Source organism: Xenopus tropicalis, chromosome 3, assembly GCF_000004195.4.
Source record: "Xenopus tropicalis strain Nigerian chromosome 3, UCB_Xtro_10.0, whole genome shotgun sequence".
NCBI lineage: Eukaryota > Metazoa > Chordata > Amphibia > Anura > Pipidae > Xenopus > Xenopus tropicalis.
In genome coordinates this window covers 41,558,100-41,582,561 of record NC_030679.2, presented here as the reverse complement: position 1 = coordinate 41,582,561, position 24,462 = coordinate 41,558,100, and the positions used below count along the sequence as shown (strand labels likewise).

The 24,462-nt window shown below is 39.6% G+C and overlaps 1 protein-coding gene across 1 annotated transcript in view; it reads right to left on the bottom strand.

The window, feature by feature from the left end:
- The window catches only part of sh3pxd2b (SH3 and PX domains 2B), a 95,169-nt gene that overhangs the window by 8,012 nt on the left and 62,695 nt on the right, over positions 1-24,462 (bottom strand). Inside the window, 5 exon segments of the mRNA NM_001016567.2 lie at positions 566-726; positions 1,687-1,724; positions 4,037-4,171; positions 7,393-7,425; positions 7,587-7,612. Of these exon segments, the coding sequence (NP_001016567.2) occupies positions 566-726; positions 1,687-1,724; positions 4,037-4,171; positions 7,393-7,425; positions 7,587-7,612 (393 nt within the window).

The following is a 24,462-nucleotide window of genomic DNA, read 5'->3' as shown; positions in this document are numbered from 1 at the left end:
ATCATGGCCACACTCCCTTCCTAGGGATCCCAAACCAGTGAAAGGGGTCCTGGCATGAAGCTTAGTGTGAAACTTGTGGGTGATTTCTTATTTATATTAATTGGAATATATGGAGAATATTTTTTCCTATTCCTTTGTTTACTTTCTATCTAAAGCTATACAAAACAGGTTGTGATTTTAGTCAGTACTAGTTTGTTGGTTTCATAGAGACAAGTATTCATAGAGACATGAGAACTGGAAACCTGTTAATTGACAAAGATCTCTATCAGTGTATTGTCTTGCCAGAACCTGAGTTGGTATGTCCCCTGGCCAGATGCCTAGCAAGCAAGCGTAAGCATTCCCCACGGAATACGTGGCGTTACCTCGAGATCCCTTCACAGTGCACACACACAATCCAAGGGCACACTTACATGTTAGGTCACATCGGCCATTTAATAGACAAATATTTTGATCCCACACCATCACAAAATGGCAGTAAATGATGTAACATGGCAATATTTACTGATATATGGTATAGTTTTCCTTTAAGGTCTCCAAGACAATTGGCATCACTTCCCACATTTACCTGATTTTCCACCATCCCTCTAGGTTCTTCTGAATAACTTCTACAACATATCCTTTTTCTAGGGTGATTTCATCCTGGTCTCTCGCTGTATAGGGGTAGACCACGATATACTTCTCTTCTGCGTTGAAAAACAAGGCATAAATAATAAACCACAAAGGAGTCACACTGTATGTTTTGTATTCAGTTGTATGTAGCCTTTGCGGCTAAAGGCCACTTCTTATTTCTTTTTTGCAAAGATTCAGTAAACCACTTAAATTATCAGTGCTGTATCTCAGAACTCAAGATGTTAAGTGCTATGGGCTGGATTTAGTATTCAAATGGTTGTTCTTGTTTATAGCATGTTGCAACTAAGAAACATGCCTTAGACGTGCAGAATCGTTTATTTATTTATTTTTTGCTTGCCAGAAAAGTCTATCCCGTGCAGGGCATGCATACACCAATGGCTGCAGCACATGCAAACAAGGTCAGAGAAAGAAACAGGAAACAAAGACAATAAAACAAGCCTCTCTGCACCTGGACCCCATCCACTGCTGTACAAATCCCCAAGGGTCCGTCGGCGGCCGACATGTCTGGGCAAGGACCAGTATCTCCAAGGGGCTGGGAGCATGTTGGGAAGTGACAAAACAGGAAGTGAGGGACTGCAATGGTTCTCAGAATAACCCCCTTATGAACAGGGTGCGGCGAGGAGTCACACTCTGTAGATACTTGTTCCTTGAGCCACATAAACTCACACTTTGGTCACTTTAATGCTTTGCTCATGCAAACGGTTATGGAGGCACAAAGACTGCACTGACTGATATATGTTATGATTCAGCTAGGTATTACATGGAAGGTAGTAAGACATTTTCAGACAATTTAGTTGAACTTACGGAGGACATATGACAAACATATATTAACACAGACAAAGCTCTGATTGAAGAGAGGAAACACTATTTGAATCTTTCCAGTAATTTATAACAAAACCTTTAGTGGTGCATTTACCCAAGTGCAAACCTAGCTCTGTATTCTGTGTTATACACTGAGGAACACAGGAGAATTCACATATTAGTGATACCTTCTTCAGGCTGAATGGCAAAGTCATCCTGGCCACCATCTTGAGCCTCCAAACAGGTAGCAGGGACCCAGCCTTGCTCATCTGCGGTGCTCACAAACCACCACCCTAAAATAAACAGGCATACATAGGGTAAATCCTACACAAAAACATTTCAATAAAATGGAAATGTAATCCTTATTGGCATATTCAGATTTAAGTGCAAAAATTGTGGTCAGGCTTGAGACTAAGTAAGCTTTATCAGAAAGGTCTATGTAAATACAGCCATAAGCACTCACAGAAACGCTGCACTGCGTCCTCTATCAAAAAATACAAATGATTTCTTGTCTCCTTTTTTGTAAACATGTTCTTGGGTATCTGACTTCCTCTCTCAGAAAATCCTTCATTCCTGGGCACAGAGTCTGACCAGCTCTCTCCTCTCTCCCTTCTCCTGCTCCTCCCTCCCATAAGAATTTATAAAACTCACTCCCCCCTCCTCCTTAGAAATGTGTAATCTGAGCTACCAAGGGCTAAAGCTCCTCCCTCCCATAAGAATTTATAAAACTCACTCCCCCCTCCTCCTTAGAAATGTGTAATCTGAGCTACCAAGGGCTAAAGCTCCTCCCTCCCATAAGAATTTATAAAACTCACTCCCCCCTCCTCCTTAGAAATGTGTAATCTGAGCTACCAAGGGCTAAAGCTCCTCCCTCCCATAAGAATTTATAAAACTCACTCCCCCCTCCTCCTTAGAAATGTGTAATCTGAGCTACCAAGGGCTAAAGCTAAAGCAGGAAGCTATGGAGACCAAGCTAAAATGGCATCTGCAATCTTAAACAAAGGGAGGGAGCTTCTAAGTCTTCTTTGCTTTCTGCAGAATAAATATAGCGTTCTAGTGTGCACTAATGTGGTTAATCTATTGGCAGTAAAATGCCAAAATGACTTTCCTTCTCTTTTAAACATGATGACAGCTATGTTGTTTGAGTGCATATCTCTGCATGTCATATATGCCTTAATATACTTCGTTTGCCACGTATTTCCTTTTTCCTAAGCTTTATCATTCTTTATGGGAGTACCAATGTAACACAATAGGAGTACAACCCATAATGCAAACCTAAGTGTTAGGATGAACATACTTTCTTTAATATTAATATTTTGGTATCTCAACTGATAACTAACAACATGAACATCTCTTGAACCTACATGAATATTTCAAAAGTCCTTTCTTCACTATCTCCATTTTCTTGCTGTACTTCTACCCAACTGTTCTCTAAGCTTCTTCCCTATCTCTAACAACTAAATTTCCTAACACTAATGGAACAGGCTTTTATTCTGTTGCACATTTACAAATGGTTGCAATATGACCGTTGCTTAAACACAGACAGAGGGTTACCTCTGAACTCATATTGGGTCAAAAAGGGAATATCAGAGGTCAGTTGCAACACAAATAAACCTAGCAGCTTTAAGAGTCTTTCTTGAGACCCATTAAGATGAATAAATAGCCTCCAAAAAAGCTTAATTATTTGATGAATGCAATATATACCTGATTAATAGAAAGCACTTCAACTCTGCCTCCATTCTTAACCGGCACAGCTTTCCTCACCTCCCCTGTATCCCTCTTTCATATTAGTTTATATGATTTTATCTCCCTCACTCACCTTATTGCATTTGACTCCTCATTCTCTGTCCCTTTTGTACCCAGTGTCACTCTCACCCTCTTCCTACAGACTGTACGTCATCTCCTGTCTACATTCCAGCTTTCTGTTCTCTCTGTCACTTCCTCACATTGATCTCCTTCTGTTTCTGATACTCTTCAGCCCACCCTCTTATTTCTATTGTTTTTCCTTAAATTGTACCTTTTTTTTTAGAAATATTTATTTACTTTGCTTTTCTCCCTCTCCAACCAACCTATGCTGAATGGTGTGTTCAAACACACTAAGCAGAACAATAACCTGCTGGCCAGTTCATGAATCTCTGTATACTACAGTGAATGTAAGTATGCCTATGTTGCACTAATAATTTTATAATCATAGGTCTGTCTTGCATTGCTATAATATTCCGTGCTGCACAGAAGTCTTCAGTTAATGTTTCAATCAACTTTGGTTTGTAAAATACTTTATCTTTTGTAAATTATTAGCAAACAGATGTCACCATAATGTTCCATGACAAAATAAAAGGCACACAAAGTTTAGGCTTCTTCTACAATCCTTTATTTTCAGGGACTCTAAGCAGAACTTTCACATAAGCCATGGCACTGAGAGGCGGCCATGTTATATGATGAAAGTCCATGCACTCCAGCTGTGGATAGCTGGGAATAAATTATTTCTAAATACAAATGTACCATAATGCCAACAGAGGGATTACATGTTCATATTAGTTTCTATTCTCCCTGGCTCAGTACTTATCATCTATTGCAAGCTACAAGAAAACAAAGTGCATTTTACCAGACTCATTTTTCTCAATGATATCGACAACTTGTCCCACTTGCAGGCTGATCTCTGAGCTCTCCTGTTTCTCATAAGCTGCCACCACAACATACTGATCAAGGACTAAAGCATCAGATGAGGAAGAGTCGCCACCTGCCAAAAGTATTGAACAAACAGAGCATGGCTGTGCTATTTGTGCATATGTAGGCAGACCTAGGAACTGTTTTTTAATAGTCAAATATAACACATTTAACACATAATAAGAAAAACATTTTCCATTAAACTTTGGAATTTCTACTAAATTTCTACATATGCGAAACGTTAAATACATGTGGGAACTGGCATTGCTCTTTAGTCCTTACTAAAACAACACTAATGGCAGAATACTTAATTAATTTAGTTAAACAAAAAAAAACCTATCATTTTAAATGTTATATGTACGCTAGGAATAAGCAGCTAAAAAAAAAAAAAAGAACCCAAAACCTGTCCCTATGCATTCTATGAATGACTTCCACCCAAATTACCCTGCAGTGCGCAGTCCTTTTTTTCTGTGCCAAAGAAAGATATCACAGAATTTGGGGTTAGGATTTACCAGCCACTCTAACCTGCACAGGAAAGATTTAGTTGTAGCCTAAAACTACAAGAAAAATTGCATCCCACCGATTTCAGGTCAACCCGCTCCTCACTAGCTGCACAATGGTCTTATTACAGTACAATAACTACAGTTTTCTAAATGCTTAGCTACTCAAAATATACCCCCTTATTTATATATTGGGACAATTAAGTAACGTATAATGTCCCTCTTACTTAAGACCCTATTTGTCACACATTAAGGTGGTCTTATCCATGCAGAGACCCTTAAATATAATATTTTTTTGCATATATCTCTGTACACAGTTCTGGCATGTTTTATAAAAAAGCTTGTTGTATTTCTGTGCCCATTTATCACAGATGAAGACTGGAAACAGTAATGAAGTACATATATATTGTTATTTTGCAGCAACACAGCTAGAGGGCAGTATAGGACTGGTGCAGACTTTGCAGCTTCATAGCAAAAGCTACAGATACAGGGTCAGATTGTAATTGGAAAACTAATTGCAACAATATTAAAATGATCTGTTTTGAATGCAGTTATCTGAAACCTGAAAATAATAGAAACATTTTCAATTCTTATTAAAGCATCATTTGTAGAAAAACAGAAAGACAAACTAATCTGTACATAACATACTATTTTTTCTATTCCTATGCTGAGTTCTACATTCAGGACTTAAGGCACAAAGGGGATACTTGGAATATATTTCTGCAATCAGATCAAACCAAGCTACATCACAATCATTTGCCCACTCCTGGACAGCTATATCTCATGCCCCCTTTATGATGATAAAAATCACCCATTAATCAACCGTTACAGAATACAGGACACCAGCCAAGTGCAAAGTTATTTAGAATCCAAAGGAGACTGTTAATGAAAAAATATTAGACATTTACACCCAGGAAAGAAACCAAGCCAACATTAATCAGAGCCAAAAGGATGAGAGCAGCTGTCTGTGTGCAGGTTGGATAGCTGTGCATCTGCTATAAATTAAAAATGTCCAATTTTAAAGGGAAAGTAATAAGCTATAAGCTTGGCACCATGGCATCCCATACTACTGCTTGCTGCAATCATGATACAAGGGACAATAAATAAACCTAAAGTACATTATTTCAGCTTTTAATCGGTCCTTCATCCAAAATTGTGAGGGTTTTTTTTTTTTGCATAATGAAAGAAAATTCTAAGCAACTTTCTAAAACATTTTCAATTATTTTAATGCTACAGTATTTGTAAATGTCTATTAAAAGCAGTATCTAGGTACCATATATACTCGAGTATAAGCCGAGTTTTTCAGCACTAAAAATGTGCTGAAAAAGTAACCCTCGGCTTATACTCTCGTACATATGGTATATGGATTCGCAGATGCAATGCACTCGTTGCGCATTAAAATTGTGTTCTTGAACCAACAAATGTATTTTTTTGGTTGTAATATTGGTGTGTAGGCGCCATCTCAGTGCATTGTGCTTGGGTCTGAGCTTTCAGAAGGAGCAAGTGCTACACATTAGAACTGCTTTCAGCTAACCTATTGTTTTTCCTACTCCCATGTAACTGGAGGAGCCCCAAGCCGGACTTGGATTTCTTACTATTGCGTGCTATTCTGATATCTACTGGGAGCCGCTATCTTGATGCTTTCACATTGTTCTGCTAATTGGCTGCTGGGAGGGGGGGTTATATCACTTCAACTTGCAGTAGCGGCTGCATTTCCCACCCTAGGCTTATACTCGAGTCAATATGTTTTTCCAGTTTTCTTAGGTAAAATTAGGTACCTCGGCTTATATTCGGATCGGCTTATACTAGAGTATATCCAGTATTTACATTCTCTGTACTCCTGGCTCTGACTCCTAAAACAATGTTGCCAGCTAATAAAGGAGCACAGACTACTGTAACATTGGTTTAAGGGTCAGACATAAGGCAGTGACTTAACTTCATGGCACAGGACCCCCATGCCCAGCGCTCATTACAACCTGTACCCCTTGCTGCTTCCTGTTTGCAACCCACACCTGGCCCTCAATGAGCACAATGGCATCCCCCACTCACCTGCTCAAATCGGAGAGCGCCTAATTGGGGGGGATTTCTCTATAGCTAGAGCAAGCAGATGCTGTGGTCCAGGCCTCCTGTCCCCTGGCTCCCCGGCAGTGGGGTCTACATGACCCCACAGCCTATGATTAAGTACCGTGAGGTACGAAACGCGTAAGGCTTAATGTACTATGTGTTAGTATAATAAACTTTTTGTGTTTTTACAACACTCTTTCGTGAACAACTGCATTCTTTTTCACTGAAATCCTGGAGTGCCTGCCTTTTCTTTATTTGGGGTCTACATGTCCCCTATAGTTACACCACTGACCCAGAGAACAGAAAGAGATAGACACTGTTGTCACCATCAAAAACTTTTACAAACCACTTTAAACCCATTGAAAATGTTTAATGGATGTATATATGGAACATACAATAACACTGTCTTTCATTGTGCAAAAATACCTCTTAGGGTGGAGGACCCGACTGACGCATATTTAACAATCTCTATCCCTTAACAAAGAGGGAAATGAAAAAGGGCAAGAACAAATAAAATTACCTTTATTTTGAGCCAGAATCAATGGTTTCTATGGAGATAAATTGTGTTTCCATGGCAGGACTGGGCCTTTGGAATTTGTCATGACATTTACTGCCCCCAGAGAGCTGAGCCTCACCCAAATGCCACAACTGAAATCTCCCCCCAAAACTTCTGTATTAAGGAATTGTGTGATTTAAAGAGATGGAGATGCTAATGCACACCAGACACTACCTGTTCTAAGAGGAGATGTTTTCTTGAAAAACCCTGATAAAAAGGAAAAAGAGGCTGCATAAACTGTACTTTTGAAGAAACAATGTTTGGGAGCACAGATTAAAGTAGCACCAAACAGCAAACATTCCGTGATTTCTGGGCTTATTCTCTATACCTATTACAAAGATTATTTGAAAAGTTAAATGTAGACTTACCCAGCTTCTTCCTTCCAATAGGTTCCCTACAGGAAAACATATAAGAGATTAGTGAACAGCAGGACATATGCAGTTCAGTTACATAAAGTGAATACATAGTGAATACTCAGTAGCTACAAGTATATAGCTTTTGTACTTCACTTGTTGGGCTGGGCCTACCTGAGAATCTTACATTCAGGGCCCACTTTCATAGAAGTTTATTTCACATCCAAAAACATAAGTGACCTGACTTTAATCATCTGCAGTGATTCCCAACCAGTGGCTCAGGAGCAACATGTTGCTCACCAACCCCTTGGATGTTGCTCTCAGTGCCCCCAAACCAGGGAGTTATTTTTGAATTCCTGACTTGGAGGAAAGTTTTGGTTGAATAAAAACAAGATTTACTACCAAAGCCCCTTGTAAGCTGATAGTGTGCATAGAGGCTGCCTTAGCCCTTGGGGGGAGTTGGGGATCCCGGATCTACAGCATTCTACAGGTATCTAAATGGGGCTCATTTATTTTTCCCTAGGGTGCAAGTGTCTATGTGCCTCCCACCCCTAATGAATATAGGGTTGGACTAACACATTCAGCACTATATTGTTTGGGACAGTGCGTTTCGAAGCACAGAGACCTGCAGCAATTCTGACCTTGATACCCCAGTTTGAATTTGGTATTCCTACCAACTTTTCAGCTGCTCTTTATGTGGTTTTCTAATTATAAGCCTATGGGAAGCGTTGACAGCACTTTACAGTAAAGAATAAATGAGGCATACAAATGAATTGGTGGGGATAAAAGGACGCAGCAGCTTTATTAATTTTAATGTATAACAACAATAAAAATAACTGGTTAATTGTTACCGTATCAAACAACCCGTTGTACCAGCCAGCCCCTGATAACAACCTACACAGCAGGCCGCCTTGTCACCATGTAACAATTACCCTCCAAGGAAAAATCCCAGTTACCATAAACATATTGCTGCGACAATACCCTTTTTTTTTTTTTTGATAAACATTCCACCCCAAAAGTTAACAATAAAATTGGGTGGGTGGGCGAGTGCAGGTATCCCACAGGAATACAGCTTTTACACCCATAGATTTTCCCGGGCTTAGACCGTTACCACCAGCTGACCCCCTTAACAACCAATCAATATATATAGCAAATAGCGTGCCCCTGTGACTGTACTTAACCTATCCCTGAACTACTGTACTTACACTACTTTTAACCCCTTATTGGCTGTCACTCTGCCATGCCCCTGCACGCTCATAGCCCTCAGGTTCCATAACTATGCGGGTTATTGGGATCACATACCCTGACAAACAAAAAAATTGACTTAAAAGCTGCAATCATTTTCATTTTGAATTTTACTGCTCTCTTTATCTATTCAGGCACCCCTACATCCTCTTCAGTTGTGATATTCAAATTGCGAACTGGCTGCTAGGGTGATTAATACCTAGTGACCAGATATCAGTCTCTATTCCAAGGCTGAAAGAGTAAAATTGTTACAGAACAAAAAAATGTTTATAATTAAGAAACTACAGAATAATAAAAGACAGACTAATTGCAAAATGCCTTAGAATACTCCTATCATACTAAAAATTCATTTAAGGTGACCTACTACTTTAATGGTTTAAAAGTACAAAGAGTAAATAAGCAAAAGATAATGAATTCCATTCTGCATAAACCCAGCATCAGTAAAATATCTATAAATATACATATGTATTTCAGTGTCACAGAATGTTCTTCCATAATGCATCTGATGCAGTATATCACATTATTATCATAGAGGTTGTGCAAGATTCTCACAGTTTGCATATAGTTATGTCTACAATAGAAAAGCAGTGTAAGTTACAACAAAGTCCAGTAACTTGTGGTGTCCATGCTGTAGTCTGTGAAGCCACATTCTATTGTACAGCGCTGCAAAATATGTTGGTGCTTTACACATAATATTATTATTATTATTAATAATAAGATAATCTTTATTTGTGTGCAAATAAACCAAACTGACTGCAACAGTGGCCTATTTCTAGTCTCCATGCTGAACAGACTGAGCCATATAAGCATACACAGACCAGATACTGGAGCCAAGGTTTAGCAGCAGATTTTATTTACTGACATGGGAAATTGCGTTACTTCCCTAATGAGGTCCAATTAAATCAAGCAGCACTTTCTTGGCTGCAGGCACCAATACACACTAACATCTGGTCTGTGCTGAACAGACGCACACAGACATGTATAGGAAGTGGGACACCCATGGAAGAAGCAATACACGGCTATTATCAAATATCGAATACAGTCATTTTGGCTACAGCTATGGGGTAGAGGATGTTAAATGTGGCTCATATCAGGGGATATTCCATGCCTATGGCTAGTATTAGAGAACCCAGAGTGTCAGCAACTCTAACTGACTATACATTACCTGCACTAGAGTCTGAAAAAGAGCTGCTGAAGAAAAAGCCTGGTATTAGTCTAAAACTGCAATCTGGAAATGGAGGTAAACTGCAAAAATACTCAGAGAAGCAAGTAATTTTACATCAGATCAGGATTTAGGTTTAGACCCCATTCTGTGATGAAACAAAAGAAGAAATCAGTACTAAAACCCACCTTGTGAAAATGAGTAGTGACAGCAAGTAGTGAACAGTAGGAGGCAGTATCAGGGGAGCCACTATGTGTGCCCTTAGCCTTAATATGAAGAGATGAGGGAGGGCAGAGTTTCATGTAAATGGTCAAGACTACATACTAAACAGCTGGAATGTTGAGAAAACATCATTGTTCAGGCATATTTATTCATATACCGTATATACTCGAGTATAAGTCGAGTTTTTCAACACCAAAAATGTGCTGAAAAAGTCGCCCTCGGCTTATACTCGCGCTTATACTCGAGTATATACGGTATTTGAAGATCTCATTCAATGTACAACCAAACCCCACCCCCCCATGGGCGTAAGCTCCTGTGCTGCCGTGCGCACTCGTTTGCAGCCTCCAACCAGCCCCCCCGTGATGGTACCTTCGGCCGCTCGCAGCTGGTAGTGTGTGTTTGTATTTTATTCTTAAACACCTACCTATTAAGCTGCCTGGCCACACGAGCGTGCACGCAAACGGGCGACGACACGGGGGGTGGTTGTGTGGCTTGCGCGATGAACAGGCGAATGCTGTAGTCGTGTGGCCTGGCGTTAACTACCTTCACGTCGGGACCTGAGCGCACACATGCCGACTACACCCTGAGAACACCATCCCAGTGATAAAACCATGGTGGCAGTAGCATTATGTAGGGGGGGATGCTTTTCACTGGCAGAGACTATGAAACAAGTTGTGATTAAGGGTAAGATGGAGGGAGCTTAAGACCAGACCTTAGACTGAAAATTTGTGGGGGCAAGTCTTGAAAATTACAGGATCAAGATGTCCCTGCTACTGAGAGCCCATAGAAGTACAGTACAGCAAGGTGAGTACAGGCTATGTATATACGCTATTAGCTAATGAAAGCTGTCCCCTTTAGTTGTGTAGTGCTTTTAACTGAACTGTAGTGGTACAGATCCTACAATTGAATCAAAACAAGACCCCTTACTACTTAAGGTGGCTAAAGGGTTTTTAAAGAAAACACATGATTTTCAGCAGTACAGATGGCCACATTTATATGCCTGACTTACTAAGGAGCACTGCAAGCAGAGCTGCTGCCTGTTTTCCCCTATATAAGTATACAGCCTACTTCAGAAAGCCTCCTTTCAAGCCAGGAATTTCAGCAGCATGCACGCAATGCACGCACGTCCACGGGTGGGGGGGGGCTTATACTCGAGTCAATAAGTTTTTCCAGTTTTTTTAGGTAAAATTAGGTACCTCGGCTTATATTCGGATCGGCTTATACTCGAGTATATACACAAGTGCTGAACATACTGTGCTACCATTCAGCATTTCCAACACAGATGGCATATGATAATGCTAACACACAATATGCACCCTATCAGCTGGTTAGCCTGCTATTTCTGCTTGCATTTGTTTAGTTTAACTTAATAGAGTTGCATCTCAATAAATAAATAAAAAAGTGGCACAGCTCCCTCAGCTAGGGATGGGACTAAGTAACGGTTTAATCTGGAAGCACACTAATGGTGGCCACAGGCAGATTTCAGCCTGCCCGAGCGATATCTGGCCTAAAATTGGGCAGATCTCAGCCAGGCAGGTTTGATTTTCCCATTGGATCGGGGCCCGCATCGGCTCGTTGATGTGTCCCCTCAGTCGGACAGCCCATATACCCACCATTTTAATTCAATCTTTTTTGTCCATCTTTACATTTTTCAAATGTTGGGAGGTATGATTTTCTGTAGGAATTATACTGGTACATCTGGGGTTAAAATGCTTATTATCCATTTTTGTAGTAATTATACTGGCATCTCTGGGGCATGTGTTGGTGAAATGGGTGTGGCCAAAAAATTGTTCCCGTCATTATACAAGGCAGATTTTCATGGTTTGTGCTCTTTTAAACAGTCCCCCTAGTTAAACAACTATTATAAAACCAGTTTGTTTTTGCTTGATGCCTTTGCCCCCCCCTCCCCGCCCATGCATCTGCAAGTAAAATCTTGTCAGCAACTTCTCAACCTATAGCTGCGCAGAGAGCAAAGAATGACATCTTGTTTAATTAATGACTAAAACATTTTGTTGTCAACAACTTGTCTGTTATTTGCTATGCAGCCCTGCGGCCTTACCAGAATATAAATAGCTGCACCCAAGGCCTTATAAACTATATTAGACTTTCCGATGCAAAGACACAGTTTGGAAAAGTGGAGGGTAACTGTACATCATGTTTAAATACTTATAAAAACCTTTTTTCCGTATTACTGCCCATTTAAAGTAAAAGTGGGTAAAAGTGCTTGTGATCCACAATTCTACTATATTTGACTTGTCATTATTTCCACTCCCCAGATTCTCTGTGGAGCTAAAGTAAATAAGTAAAAAAAAAATGTAATTTACACATTCGGTCATATAAACTGCACTTTCACTGCCACGTTCAAAGCAGATGCTGTTTTTACCAGTAATGAATGTGTTTCCAATTGGGAATCCCACTCCTGACCTCCCCAGATGAATTTTTTAGAGATGAAACATATTCAGTGTCTGTTCTTGCAGCCCCCTAATAAATCTCTCACATCTGCACTAAAGCCTAAATATGCCACAATGTGTGGTGCTTGTCGGTGGCAAAACTGAATAAACATTCTGCAAAACTATTTTAACTCCATAGGTGCATTTGTACAACAGAAGGAATCCTGGACACATTTAAGTTTAGGAGAGAACCTGCTAATTTCATACCTATTAAGTTCAATTTTAAGAAGGAACTTTAAGTGCCCCACCGCATTGTAAAATAGAAATATAATAAACTGAGGAAGTCAATGACTATCCATTGGCCAAGGCCATAGGACCAATATTTGTATACAGGTCATAGGCTATGTTAGGGATAACTTTTAATACGGTTATGGGAACTGTTACCCAGAATGTGTGTTGCAGATAAGAGGCATTTCTTGATTTTGGATCTCCATACTTTAAGACTGCTAAAAAATAATTTAAACATTAAATAAACCCAATAGGTTTGTTTTCAATATGAATAAATTCAGCTTAGTTACCAAGAAGAACACGGTGCCCTTATTTTTACAGAGAAAAAGGAAATCATTATTTGAAATGGGAATTATTTAATTACAAAGGACTGTATGGAAGATAGCCCTCCCATCATTTTAAGCTTTCTGGATAACGGGTTTTCGGATAACTTTAAACCTGTGCTTTTATATGGTCGTGAAACTCCTCAGTGACTTATAATGTCCTTACGTTTGGGTACTTTATTCAGACCGTGTGTGGACTCTGAATTATCATCCCAATAATTTTTGTACTATGGTGATTGGTTGGTTAGTAGATTGGACAGGTTCAAAAAATATCTGAAATTATCTTTGGTTGGCCTACAGTGCATTTCCGGAAATCACTTTGGTATGAAGGTTGTCAATTATGTTCAGAACATCCTCCGACTTGTTATTTTTAGCAGTTTTAGATTGTTGCATTTAAACGTACGATTGATAATCAAACATTTGTCGGAAGAATACTAAAATCTGAACTTAATTTGTGTTGCATGATTCACATAGAAAATTGTATCCCCTGATGTAAAATATGAGGATATAAGACGTCATTCATGTTCCATGACCTCAGCACTCAGTCTGCAGTCTTGTTCTTTTATATGGTCATAGAACTTAATATATAATGCTACAATATTCCCAATGTTATACAATAGAGCCACAAATATCCTCTAAAATATATCCTATACCTATGAGGATATAAGAAGTCACCTTGGCGTTCCATTATCTGTAGGAAAACAATTGGCCTTCAGCTTGGTGCCTTTATATAATCATTGAACACCTTGGTGACATCTACTAAGTTAATTTCAGTGAACCCTGGTGGGCACTGGTGGTACAGGTATAGGACCCATTATCGAAAATGCTCGGGTATTCCGGATAAGGGGTCTTTCCGTAATTTGGATCTCCATACCTTAAGTCTACTAAAAAATCAGTAAAACATTAATTAAGCCCAATAGAATTGTTTTGCATCCAATAAGGATTCATTATATTTTAGTTGGCATCAATTACAAGGTGCTGTTTTATTATTACAGAGAAAAAGGATGAATTGATTAAAATGGAGTCTATGGGAAATGGGCTTTCGATAACAGATCCCATACCTGTATACTGACTGAAAACGGAAATGCTAAGCTCAGCTACTGCACGACAACAAAACTGTGTAAAAACTGACTAGTGATTGGTTAAGCCATTATGAATTCTTAATAACCTAAAAGAGCAGGTGGGGTTTATTACTGGTCTTTTTCCTATAGCACGGACACATTTACGCATTGCTTTACGGAGCTCGTTCATCATTCACATCAGTCCATGCCTCTGTGGGGCGTACCATGCCTTCCAACATATGATAGAGACTCTATCTTTACAAAGCAAATGTCTATTTTAGTTATATGCCAAATTCATCAGTAAGTACAAACACACAAAACTTTTCCATACTCCCAGAATCATTTTACAATGTCTTGCAGAAACCCACGCCCAACTAAATGCTACCAAGTGTTTGCTGTTGTTCTGTATTGGCTGGGCTGTCTGTTAAACGCAGGTTACAGCACATTATATGTCCTAAGGACTACAAGGATTTGACTGCTTTTTTGGGGTTATTTTCCTTATAGATCCCAGAAAATAATGACTGTTTTTGCATGAGGCAAACATGCAGAATCCCCACACGGAGGCCTCTACTTTCCCTATCTGTCTTACAGAGGCCGTTGCTTGCTATAAAAATCTCAAGATCCAAAGCAGCAAATATTTTTATTTTTATTCCATTCATGAGTAAGACTGAATGTTTCTCCATCTACGACCCTTGTCTGTAAGGGGACACTGAATCACTGCCAAATATTTATAGTCTGGATCCATATTCTTCTCTTGTTTTTCACTTAATATGCTCTAGGAGTGCATTCCCCAGCAATGTACACTATATAAATACATTTATGCTTCCAGCCATAGCAATCTCTGTCCTACTAATTCAAACCATTGCTCGACGCCCTGAAAACCCTCCCATCATGAGACTAAAATTGTGTTAATATTTGCTACAAATTGTGTGTTTATGTGAAAAGTTAGTAGGCTCCTCAGCAGTGTAACGTAGATAAACGCAGTCAATATGTTGCCATAAATGTACCAACCTAGTTTAACCCTTACAGATACTCGCAGTGTTCCTATCCAATCCATGTGCACTTATGTAATTCCTGCCTATTTATCTCTCTGGGCCTAAATTGTAGTTCTGGACTGATCTGAGCCACTAAATCTATGCCTGTGGCAATTGTTATGGTGAACTAAAATAGACAACGCTGATCATTTACTGATAACTGTCTTTACATGTGTTTTAGCAGAGGCAATTCTCAGTATTGTCTATGGCAGGGTATTTTCTAGTGTTTAGTAGCTATGTAAAAGTAGCTGCTACTAGTAGCTCTATGTGTCTTCTGGTGTAAGGTACTGACTCCCCCGATTGTAAGCAAGGTTATTTAATGTCCCATTTAATTCTGTTCTGACATTTTTTTTCTTTAAACAGAAAACATTTTGTGGCAAAATGGCAAAAGCTCTGATCACATTTAGACAAAGAAGGATCTAAAAAACACACAGTATAGAGCTGTGCTTTGGAGCAGCCCTTGTGATATCTTTAGCAATCGTCTGGTCTGAGGCACAACAGTATTTCAGGCGCCAAAAAAATAACTGTGTTTATAATTATAGATTTATGACTCACAACAGAAGAGCAATAAAAAAGAACAGGAAAGGGAAAAACCCACCTCTGTATTAAGCAAACTGTGCAGGAAGAAATGCTCAAACTACAGGTAGAACCCATGTTCCTCTCTAGCCAATCATATCTGACAAAGTTTGTTACTGCTCGCCTCTGACCACTCACATCTGGCATGCTCTATTACAGCTTCCTGCTCAAGTAACGGTTTACTTTTTATTTGGGAAATGCCTAGTGCACACCAAAAACGGTCGCACATTTTTCATTTACACATGCACTGGAGGTTGTCAGCCATGTTGCTTCCCTTATTTAGAGAGGCTTACCCTAATCTAGTTTAGCAAAACCCTGTGCACAAATCTGGTCATGCCCATTTACCTTGTGTCTCAACCCTTTCTCCTTGTAGACTGTAAGCTCTTTTGGGCAGGGCTCTCTTCTGCATGTCCAATGTATGAAACCCACTTATTGTACAGCGCTGCAGAATATGTTGGTGCTTTATAAATAAATGTTAATAATAATAATAATGTTTAAAGGGGGACACCACCCAAACACAACTTAGCTCTTTGAAAAGTAAACATAATTTCAAGCAAGTTTGCTATATACATTAAAAATATGCATTTTTCTGATTTTTAATGTAATGATATTTTTTGGAACAGTTACCTGGCTGACTACTTTGAGACTCAAAAAAAAATGTAACAGTAGTCAACTGCCCTCAGCCTGCATCCTCCAATTCCCACAATCCCCAGCACATGTGATGTTAATAAGGAAGGTAACATAACAGTGCAATGCATTGTGGGTTATGTAGCTCCTGCATGCTGTCTGTGGTGGAGAAGTTGTTACAACTGTAACGTCAATGTTTTAGACCCTCCTCCCCTGCCAGGTTTCAAAATGAGGCAGAAAGAGAAAAACTGTTTATAAGCTGGAATTCAGCATATAACAAATTACAGTGATAGGTATATTAGGGGGTTTCTGTGTTGTGTGGGGCTCTTTAACTAATTTTTGTTTGGAAACCAGAGTTCCCCCTTTAAGGTTGCCCTTCAAGAGATTTTAATGACCTGCTTAAATACTCCATAATATTATTTGTGTGACCTGATCATTCTGATATAAGACACCTGACAGCCAAGAAGATGGAAAAACTGGACAGGACTATCCTTAGAAGGTGTATCTAGAGAGATATAAAATCCACAGCTAGCAATAGGGGCACATTTACTAAGAAGCAAAGCTTCGCCAAGCTGGGCTGTTTTACTTTATAAGATGGACAGCTTATAAAAAGGTATATCCTTCCACAAACAATTTCCTGCTCTCCTCTTCAGAACACCATACAAAGGTCAACCGTACCGTGTCTTTTTGCATTTCTCATTTGATGCCTCCCTGATCAATGCATAGTGATTTCATTTTCTGTGCTTGGACACTATTAGCTTGCCTAGCAATTTCCTGCCGTGCTCTGTATATCTACCCCACATACATACAGCTGCTTAGTCTCCTGGCAGCGTATCAAGGGTAAATGCAAATTGTTCCAGCCACACTCTGCCAAAGGAGAAACTCAAGGTCTCTTTCAGAATTAGCATTTGCAATTGCAGATGATGAATGTACAGAAGCCATCAAAGAAAGATGACAGAGCTCTTAAAGTGGCCAGCACACAGTGCAGTAATATGTGAACTGACTTAGGTTCCCAGCATGTTCCTAACTCTACAGCGAAGGGCTTACAACAATTACCTTTTCTTCTGAGCTCATTAAAATATGCAGTGCATGGAAAAGAAGCCAAATCATTCAGGGCTAAATCCCTCTACTGTCTACAGGCCACCATTGGGATTCTACCACAGTCCAACTGTCTAACACACTTCCTGCACGTCCATGCCACTGTGCTTACTTCACCCTCTGAGTATGTAATAAAAGACTTCTGCAGCAGCCGTCAGTTTGTTGTCTAGTAAACTCTTAACCGCATTCCAAGATTTGAAAGATTCCAGGAATTTGTAAATTCTGTAGTGGCTAACATTGATCCTCTATTTTGTCCAATATAGAATTACACTGGGATGGAGACACATAAATCAATGGCCTGGAACACGTTGGCTGTGCCACTGTCTCATTGCATTAAATGGCTCAGCTCCAAGATCAACCAAATACTTTAATGTAATTTGTATTCATTTTATAATATAGTAATATGGAAGTTACTGGTACTACTGCAAAGGAATTTTTACTGGATTAATTCCATTTTAGGCAAAGAGTGATAACCCAGTTAGTACATAAATGGAATGAAAAACAGTCACTGTCAGCCCTGTATATATTGTCTTGTCTAGCAATGCCACATAGGGAAATGATTTTCTGGGAAATAAAAAGCCTTTACAATGAGAGTGCTACTGCTCATCTGGCACTGTTAGTCACATCCGGCTTCCTCACAAAGCTGTGGGCATTATAAATAAACAGTAAGCCGCTAGGCTAGACCCATGCCACATTGTGAGCCACAAGGTAGGAGAGTCAGAAGCATGCCACTCACAAAAAAGTTGGGCTGAAGAAGGACTCTAATGTGGACGATTCATCCCTCTGCTGCTAATCCTGCTGGAATAATTGTCTCAGTTACTGATGAAAGCTAAGAAGTGTAATGAGGTCAATGAATGAACAGCAGGATCAGAGGTTAAGTGATTGAAAAATCAAAGCTGCCAGACAGAGCTCTTAGGTAATGAACTCTGCTCTTAAGTGCACTCAGGCTAATAAAGCCCACTACTAGTCGGAAAATGGGCTGCAGAGATGATTCACTGCTCTTCTATAGTACTCTTGTTTTATAAAGGCACCCAAACTAATATTACAGTCTTCTATAACTGTCTCATGTCCGTAAACCATGAATAGGCAACAGGGGCAATTTCTTAAAGCAACCACACTATCCTCAATACATGCTATGCAAAGGCAGGTTATATATAGGCATTATGGTTGAACGTGATGGACGTATGTCTTTTTTCAACCTAACTTACTATGTTACTAAGGTATGAGATGAGTATTAAGGCACACCAATGATTTCATATGCATATAGGGAAGGACCAATAAAAGAAAATAATGAAAAATGATGGCAGCTATAACAGCATGTCTATGCACAATTATGGGGGAATACATTAAGTTAGAGCACAGGAGGAGATTGACAGACATCCAATAGGCGTTATGTAAGTAGTTACATCAAAATAAAATGAACAAAGGACCAGTGGCTAAATTATATTTTGGCCATGTATTTAATGGCCAGATATGTATATTGCGAAGTGCACATGATACTTTTTCTAAAATGTTGAAGACTGGGATTTATTGACACTAAAACAAATCAAAAAGCCATCGACTTTAATAAAAATGTAATTGTGGTTGAATTGCCGTGTCCAGTAACAGAACAAAGGACTTTTTTTGTACAGGTATGGGACTGGTTATCCAGAATGCTCGGGACCTGGAGTCTTCTGCAAAGGGGTCTTTCTGTAATTTGGATCTCCATACCTACTTAAAAATCATATAAACATTAATTAAACCCAATTGGATTGTTTCGCCTCCAATAAGGATTAATTATATATTAGTTAGGATCAAGTACAAGTACTGTTTTATTATAACAGAGAAAAAAGAAAATGTTTTTGATAAACCAGTTGAAGGGCTGCACAGAGCCAGAGAACATTTTATTGGTAGAGTTCAATATCAAAGCTCATGTCACACCCAGCTGGATCACTACCTAACCAAGCTCTGAGAAGATAATGATAAGAAAAGCTTTTGTTTTGGTCCCCTTCATGAACCAACAGGCTGCCAACTTAAATCAATATGCTGACCATGTCTGCCTGTGTATGCGCACCTTCAGATAAAGTGACAGAAAAGTCTGACACAGTCTTAAGGCAATTACAAGCGTTTCTTGCTCATGCATTTTAGGGACAAATAACCCCCTATTCCACTTCAAGGCATGCCATTTACCTTTATTGAGAATGTATTCTGGCACTGATTTCAGCACAGTTTGCTCACTGAAGGCCAATAATCTCTAAACAGGACCAATACTTCTGTTCCTGATCATAAGACTAAAAAAAAAAGTGATAAATTTGGGGAGGAAATCAAATAATGTAAATTATAGTGAACTATGTACCCAAAATAGGGTAGGTTTTTCCTTTAAAATGCACTTTGTTTATTCTTTATTGCCAGATATAGCCAAGGGAGGAGCCAAGAATAGCATTTGATAAACTCAGAACCCATTCTGACTATAAATGGGATACAGAGCTGCCTTTCCAAAAAGTCTGAGCTGATGGCTACATTTAATTGGTGTGAGTAATGTTTGTATAAAGTCTCATAATAACAGATTTGTCAGCAAGCGACAAACCACTTCCTGTGCACTCACAAAAACACCATCAGCCTTTATCCCGGTAAGAGACTGGCAGTTCCAAGAAGGTAAAAAAAAAACAACTGTATTTCCCAATCTCAGGACAGAAACTGCTATTGATGGGCTATTGATGGGCTAATGTTGAAATATCTGTCCTATCTTGGATTGTTGTTTAAAGGGATGTGCTCTGAGGACATCAGAAACGATCATAAGACTGCCTGCATCATTATAAGATTGTGCAATTAAAATACCTAAATCCCCGCTGAGAACTGATGGAGCACTTTCCTAGAACAATTTTACAGAGCCAACAGATTATCATTGTCAAAAATGCGCCACATGTTTTATCTTGGTTTGTTCCTGCAGTTATTTGTCTCAGCCTTTCTGCAGCAGAACTCATTCTAGGGGTGCAATAAGGACAAACTGCACAGGCACTGAACTTATACTCTGCTATAAGCATTAAAACTTAGTCCCTGCTGACCTCTTTTAATTGAAACCATACCCATGGTGCTTTTAACATATAAAATCTTGGCATTCCGAGAAACGTTGGAGCTCATTTAGCAACACTGGGCAAATGTGCCCCTGGGCAGTAACCTATGGCAACCATACACAGGCTGACCCATATGGTACTCTGGCCAGCCAAACAGACAAGTACCATATATGTGTACGGCCACCTTTGTACCGTTTGTTAGAAGAGAACGATCCTTTCATGGTTACAATGGGGTGAATAGGAAGTACATAGATGTTATGAATATGTAGAGGTTACACCACACAGATATTATCATTCTTTAGCACATCTGTAGGAGCTACCATATTTCTTGCTTTGCTAAGTAAACATGAAAGGGCCCATTTGTGTCCACAAGTGTGCAAAATGCAAATTACAGCTCAATTGCATGTTTTTTTTCCCAGATTTTTTTTTTACCACAATTCCAGAAATATTGTGGTCACTAGGGGACAACGCGTCTGTCGCAGTTACATCTGAGTAAACAAAATTACAAAAACCGTGTGCATATTTCATCAGTAAATCAGATCAGTGTTTGCCATGTGAGTGACGTCTTATTCTTAAGGCTTTTGACACTGGGCCTGAAGGAAACCCTGCAGCTACTGCCAGGTTAAGAGGTGGTGGTAGCTACTACGTTGACAGGTGCAGTAGTGCTACGTTGACAGAGGCAGCGCAGATCTCAACTGTATGGAAGTGCAAGGAGCAAATTTTAACTCAAGGTTTTACGTGCAACTGACTGCAATGACATTTATTACATTTGCTGACGTACATGACAAACTCCATTAAAACAGCACCCTTGTAAAAGGGCAGAGGGATGAAGTGCTCAAGGTTCCTGGCAGGGAGTGGGCCTGGGTTTGCACCAGGTCCCACCAGGTATTTTCCCCAGTGCCGGCTCAGTCCAGCCTTGTCTTTGGCTATATTTACTTTTCTAATAGGGGCTGACCCTGCGAATAAAGCTGGCCATACGTGTATAAATACTGGTTTCCACAACAACTAGTATGTGTGGTACCAGTAAGATGGCCTCTATGATCAATATATAATCAGGGTTTGGTCTAGGAGAGACAATGATTTGGGGCCCTTGAAAACATGCCCATACTGAGGCCTGGCTGCACTCTGTAAATTACTGCCCTTCCTCACAATGTCCTTGTCAGCTCTACAAGAGAAACTTGAAGGCAAACCTACTAACTCTTGCCAATCATTTTTATTTGTGAATCCTTCAACTAATCTGCTGAGTAACTGCACCCATCACATTAACAAAATAAGATCTGTGAAGCAGAGTGAGGAGATTTCATCTTTGCTACATGGGGTCACCACATCAATGCCAACAAGACTAATATTTCATTGCAAACATGAGAGCTATTTTTGTCGTGCTCATATAAGAAATAACCCTTGTGCGCGCCGCAGATTCAATAAAGAAATTGTGACTCACAGGAAATGGGCCGGACGGCTGTTGCATACATAGACTGCAAGGTCCATAAGAAAATATCTGCAAGATACTCAACTAAATCACATCACTGGCTTATGAAAATAGTAATGGCCAATGTATACAGTATACATATGAGGGGTGTCAAACCATCATGCCTAAAGCTGTTGTACAAATTACAGGCAATTCTTGTTATCCAAAGGGTGGGTATTACAGTTCAACTGTATAAGGGTACAAGGTGGGTTACTTCCATTGTGCTCCCTTGTGTCAAATGCTTGCACAAGCACACACTCATGCATAAACATCTCTGAAACGCATTACCTAGCTGAACCTTTAAAGCTAAATAAACCCAATAAATCAGCATTTCAAAGAACTACTGTGGAGACATAGGAGCAGATGTGCCACTTGGAAATCACTATGAAAGGCAGAAGAAACCGCAGGCTAAATAAGACAGCCTGTCATTTATCGGCAAGAAATGAGAGAAGGTTAATGTTTGCCAGGAAAAAGGATGTGTGATGAAAAGGGTAAATAAAACCTGAATGCAAGGATGTCAAGCATGTAGCCTTTAGCTGCTGAAGACTCCAGCTCACATCATCCTTAGGTAACTAACTAACTATCAGCAGGTCTAATCTCCATCGAAACCTTATGAAAATTGGCCACTGTATTATTTATTACCTGCCCATCTCTCATTTCTGATTTAGCCCCTTTGGCACCATGACCATACCACAAGTCAGTCCTGGATCCCTGGAATTGTACCACCTGATTCATGGCAGAATAGTCATATTAGCAGAGATTTCTATGAAAAGATCCCAATCCATTACTATTTGTCCATTTAAAACACTAAATGGCTAATTATAACTATTTGTATTGGCACTTCAAACCTTATTTAAGGTTTTTAACTATATATATATATGTGAATAGTAAAAAAATGAAGCAAGAAGGGGTGGGAACTTTATTATCACGGGGGGGTAAGTTGGTTGATGAGAACGGGGAAAAAGCTGAAATTTTGAACTCTTATTTTTCATCTGTCTATACATCTGAGGAGCCAGATAATGAAGGCTTCCCTTGTAATATGCCCAGTTCTAGTAATTTAGCTACTGACGCATGGGTCACTCAGGAGGAAATTCAAAAGAGACTTGAACATGTAAAGGTAAACAAAGGTCCAGGGCCGGATGGGATTCATCCCAGGGTATTAAATGAGCTGAGCGCTGTGATTGCCAAACCTCTTCACTTAATTTTTCAGGATTCATTGAGGTCTGGCATGGTGCCGAGAGACTGGCGGATTGCTAATGTGGTGCCGTTATTTAAAAAGGGATCCCGTTCTCAGCCTGAAAACTATAGGCCTGTTAGTCTGACATCAGTAGTAGGAAAACTTTTGGAAGGGGTAATAAGGGATAGGGTACTTGAATACATTGCAGTTCACAATACTATTAGATTGTGCCAGCATGGTTTTATGCGTAACAGATCTTGCCAGACTAATTTAGTCGCCTTTTATGAGGAGGTGAGCAGGAACCTTGATGCTGGAATGGCAGTTGATGTCATCTACTTGGACTTTGCTAAAGCGTTTGATACAGTACCTCACAGAAGGTTAATGATCAAATTAAGGAATATTGGCCTAGAACATAATATTTGTATTTGGATAGAGAACTGGCTGAAGGATAGAGTACAAAGAGTGGTTGTAAATGGAACATTTTCTAATTGGACCAGTGTGGTTAGTGGAGTACCGCAGGGGTCAGTCCTTGGGCCTTTGCTTTTTAACTTGTTTATTAATGACCTGGAGGTGGGCATAGACAGTACTGTTTCTATTTTTGCTGATGACACAAAATTGTGCAAAACTATAAGTTCCATGCAGGATGCTGCCGCTTTGCAGAGCGATTTGACAAAATTAGATAACTGGGCAGCAAACTGGAAAATGAGGTTCAATGTTGATAAGTGCAAAGTTATGCACTTTGGTAGAAATAATATAAACGCAAACTATCTACTGAATGGTAGTGTGTTGGGGGTATCCTTAATGGAGAAGGATCAAGGGGTTTTTGTTGATAACAAGTTGTCTAATGCCAGGCAGTGTCATTCTGTGGCTACTACAGCAAATAAAGTGCTGGCTTGTTTAAAAAAGGGCATTGACTCAAGGGATGAGAACATAATTTTGCCCCTTTATAGGTCCCTGGTAAGGCCTCACCTTGAGTATGCAGTGCAGTTTTGGGCTCCAGTCCTTAAGAGGGATATTAATGAGCTGGAGAGAGTGCAGAGACGTGCAACTAAACTGGTAAAGGGGATGGAAGATTTAAACTATGAGGTGAGACTGTCGAGGTTGAGGTTGTTTTCTCTGGAAAAGAGGCGCTTGCGAGGGGACATGATTACTCTGTACAAGTACATT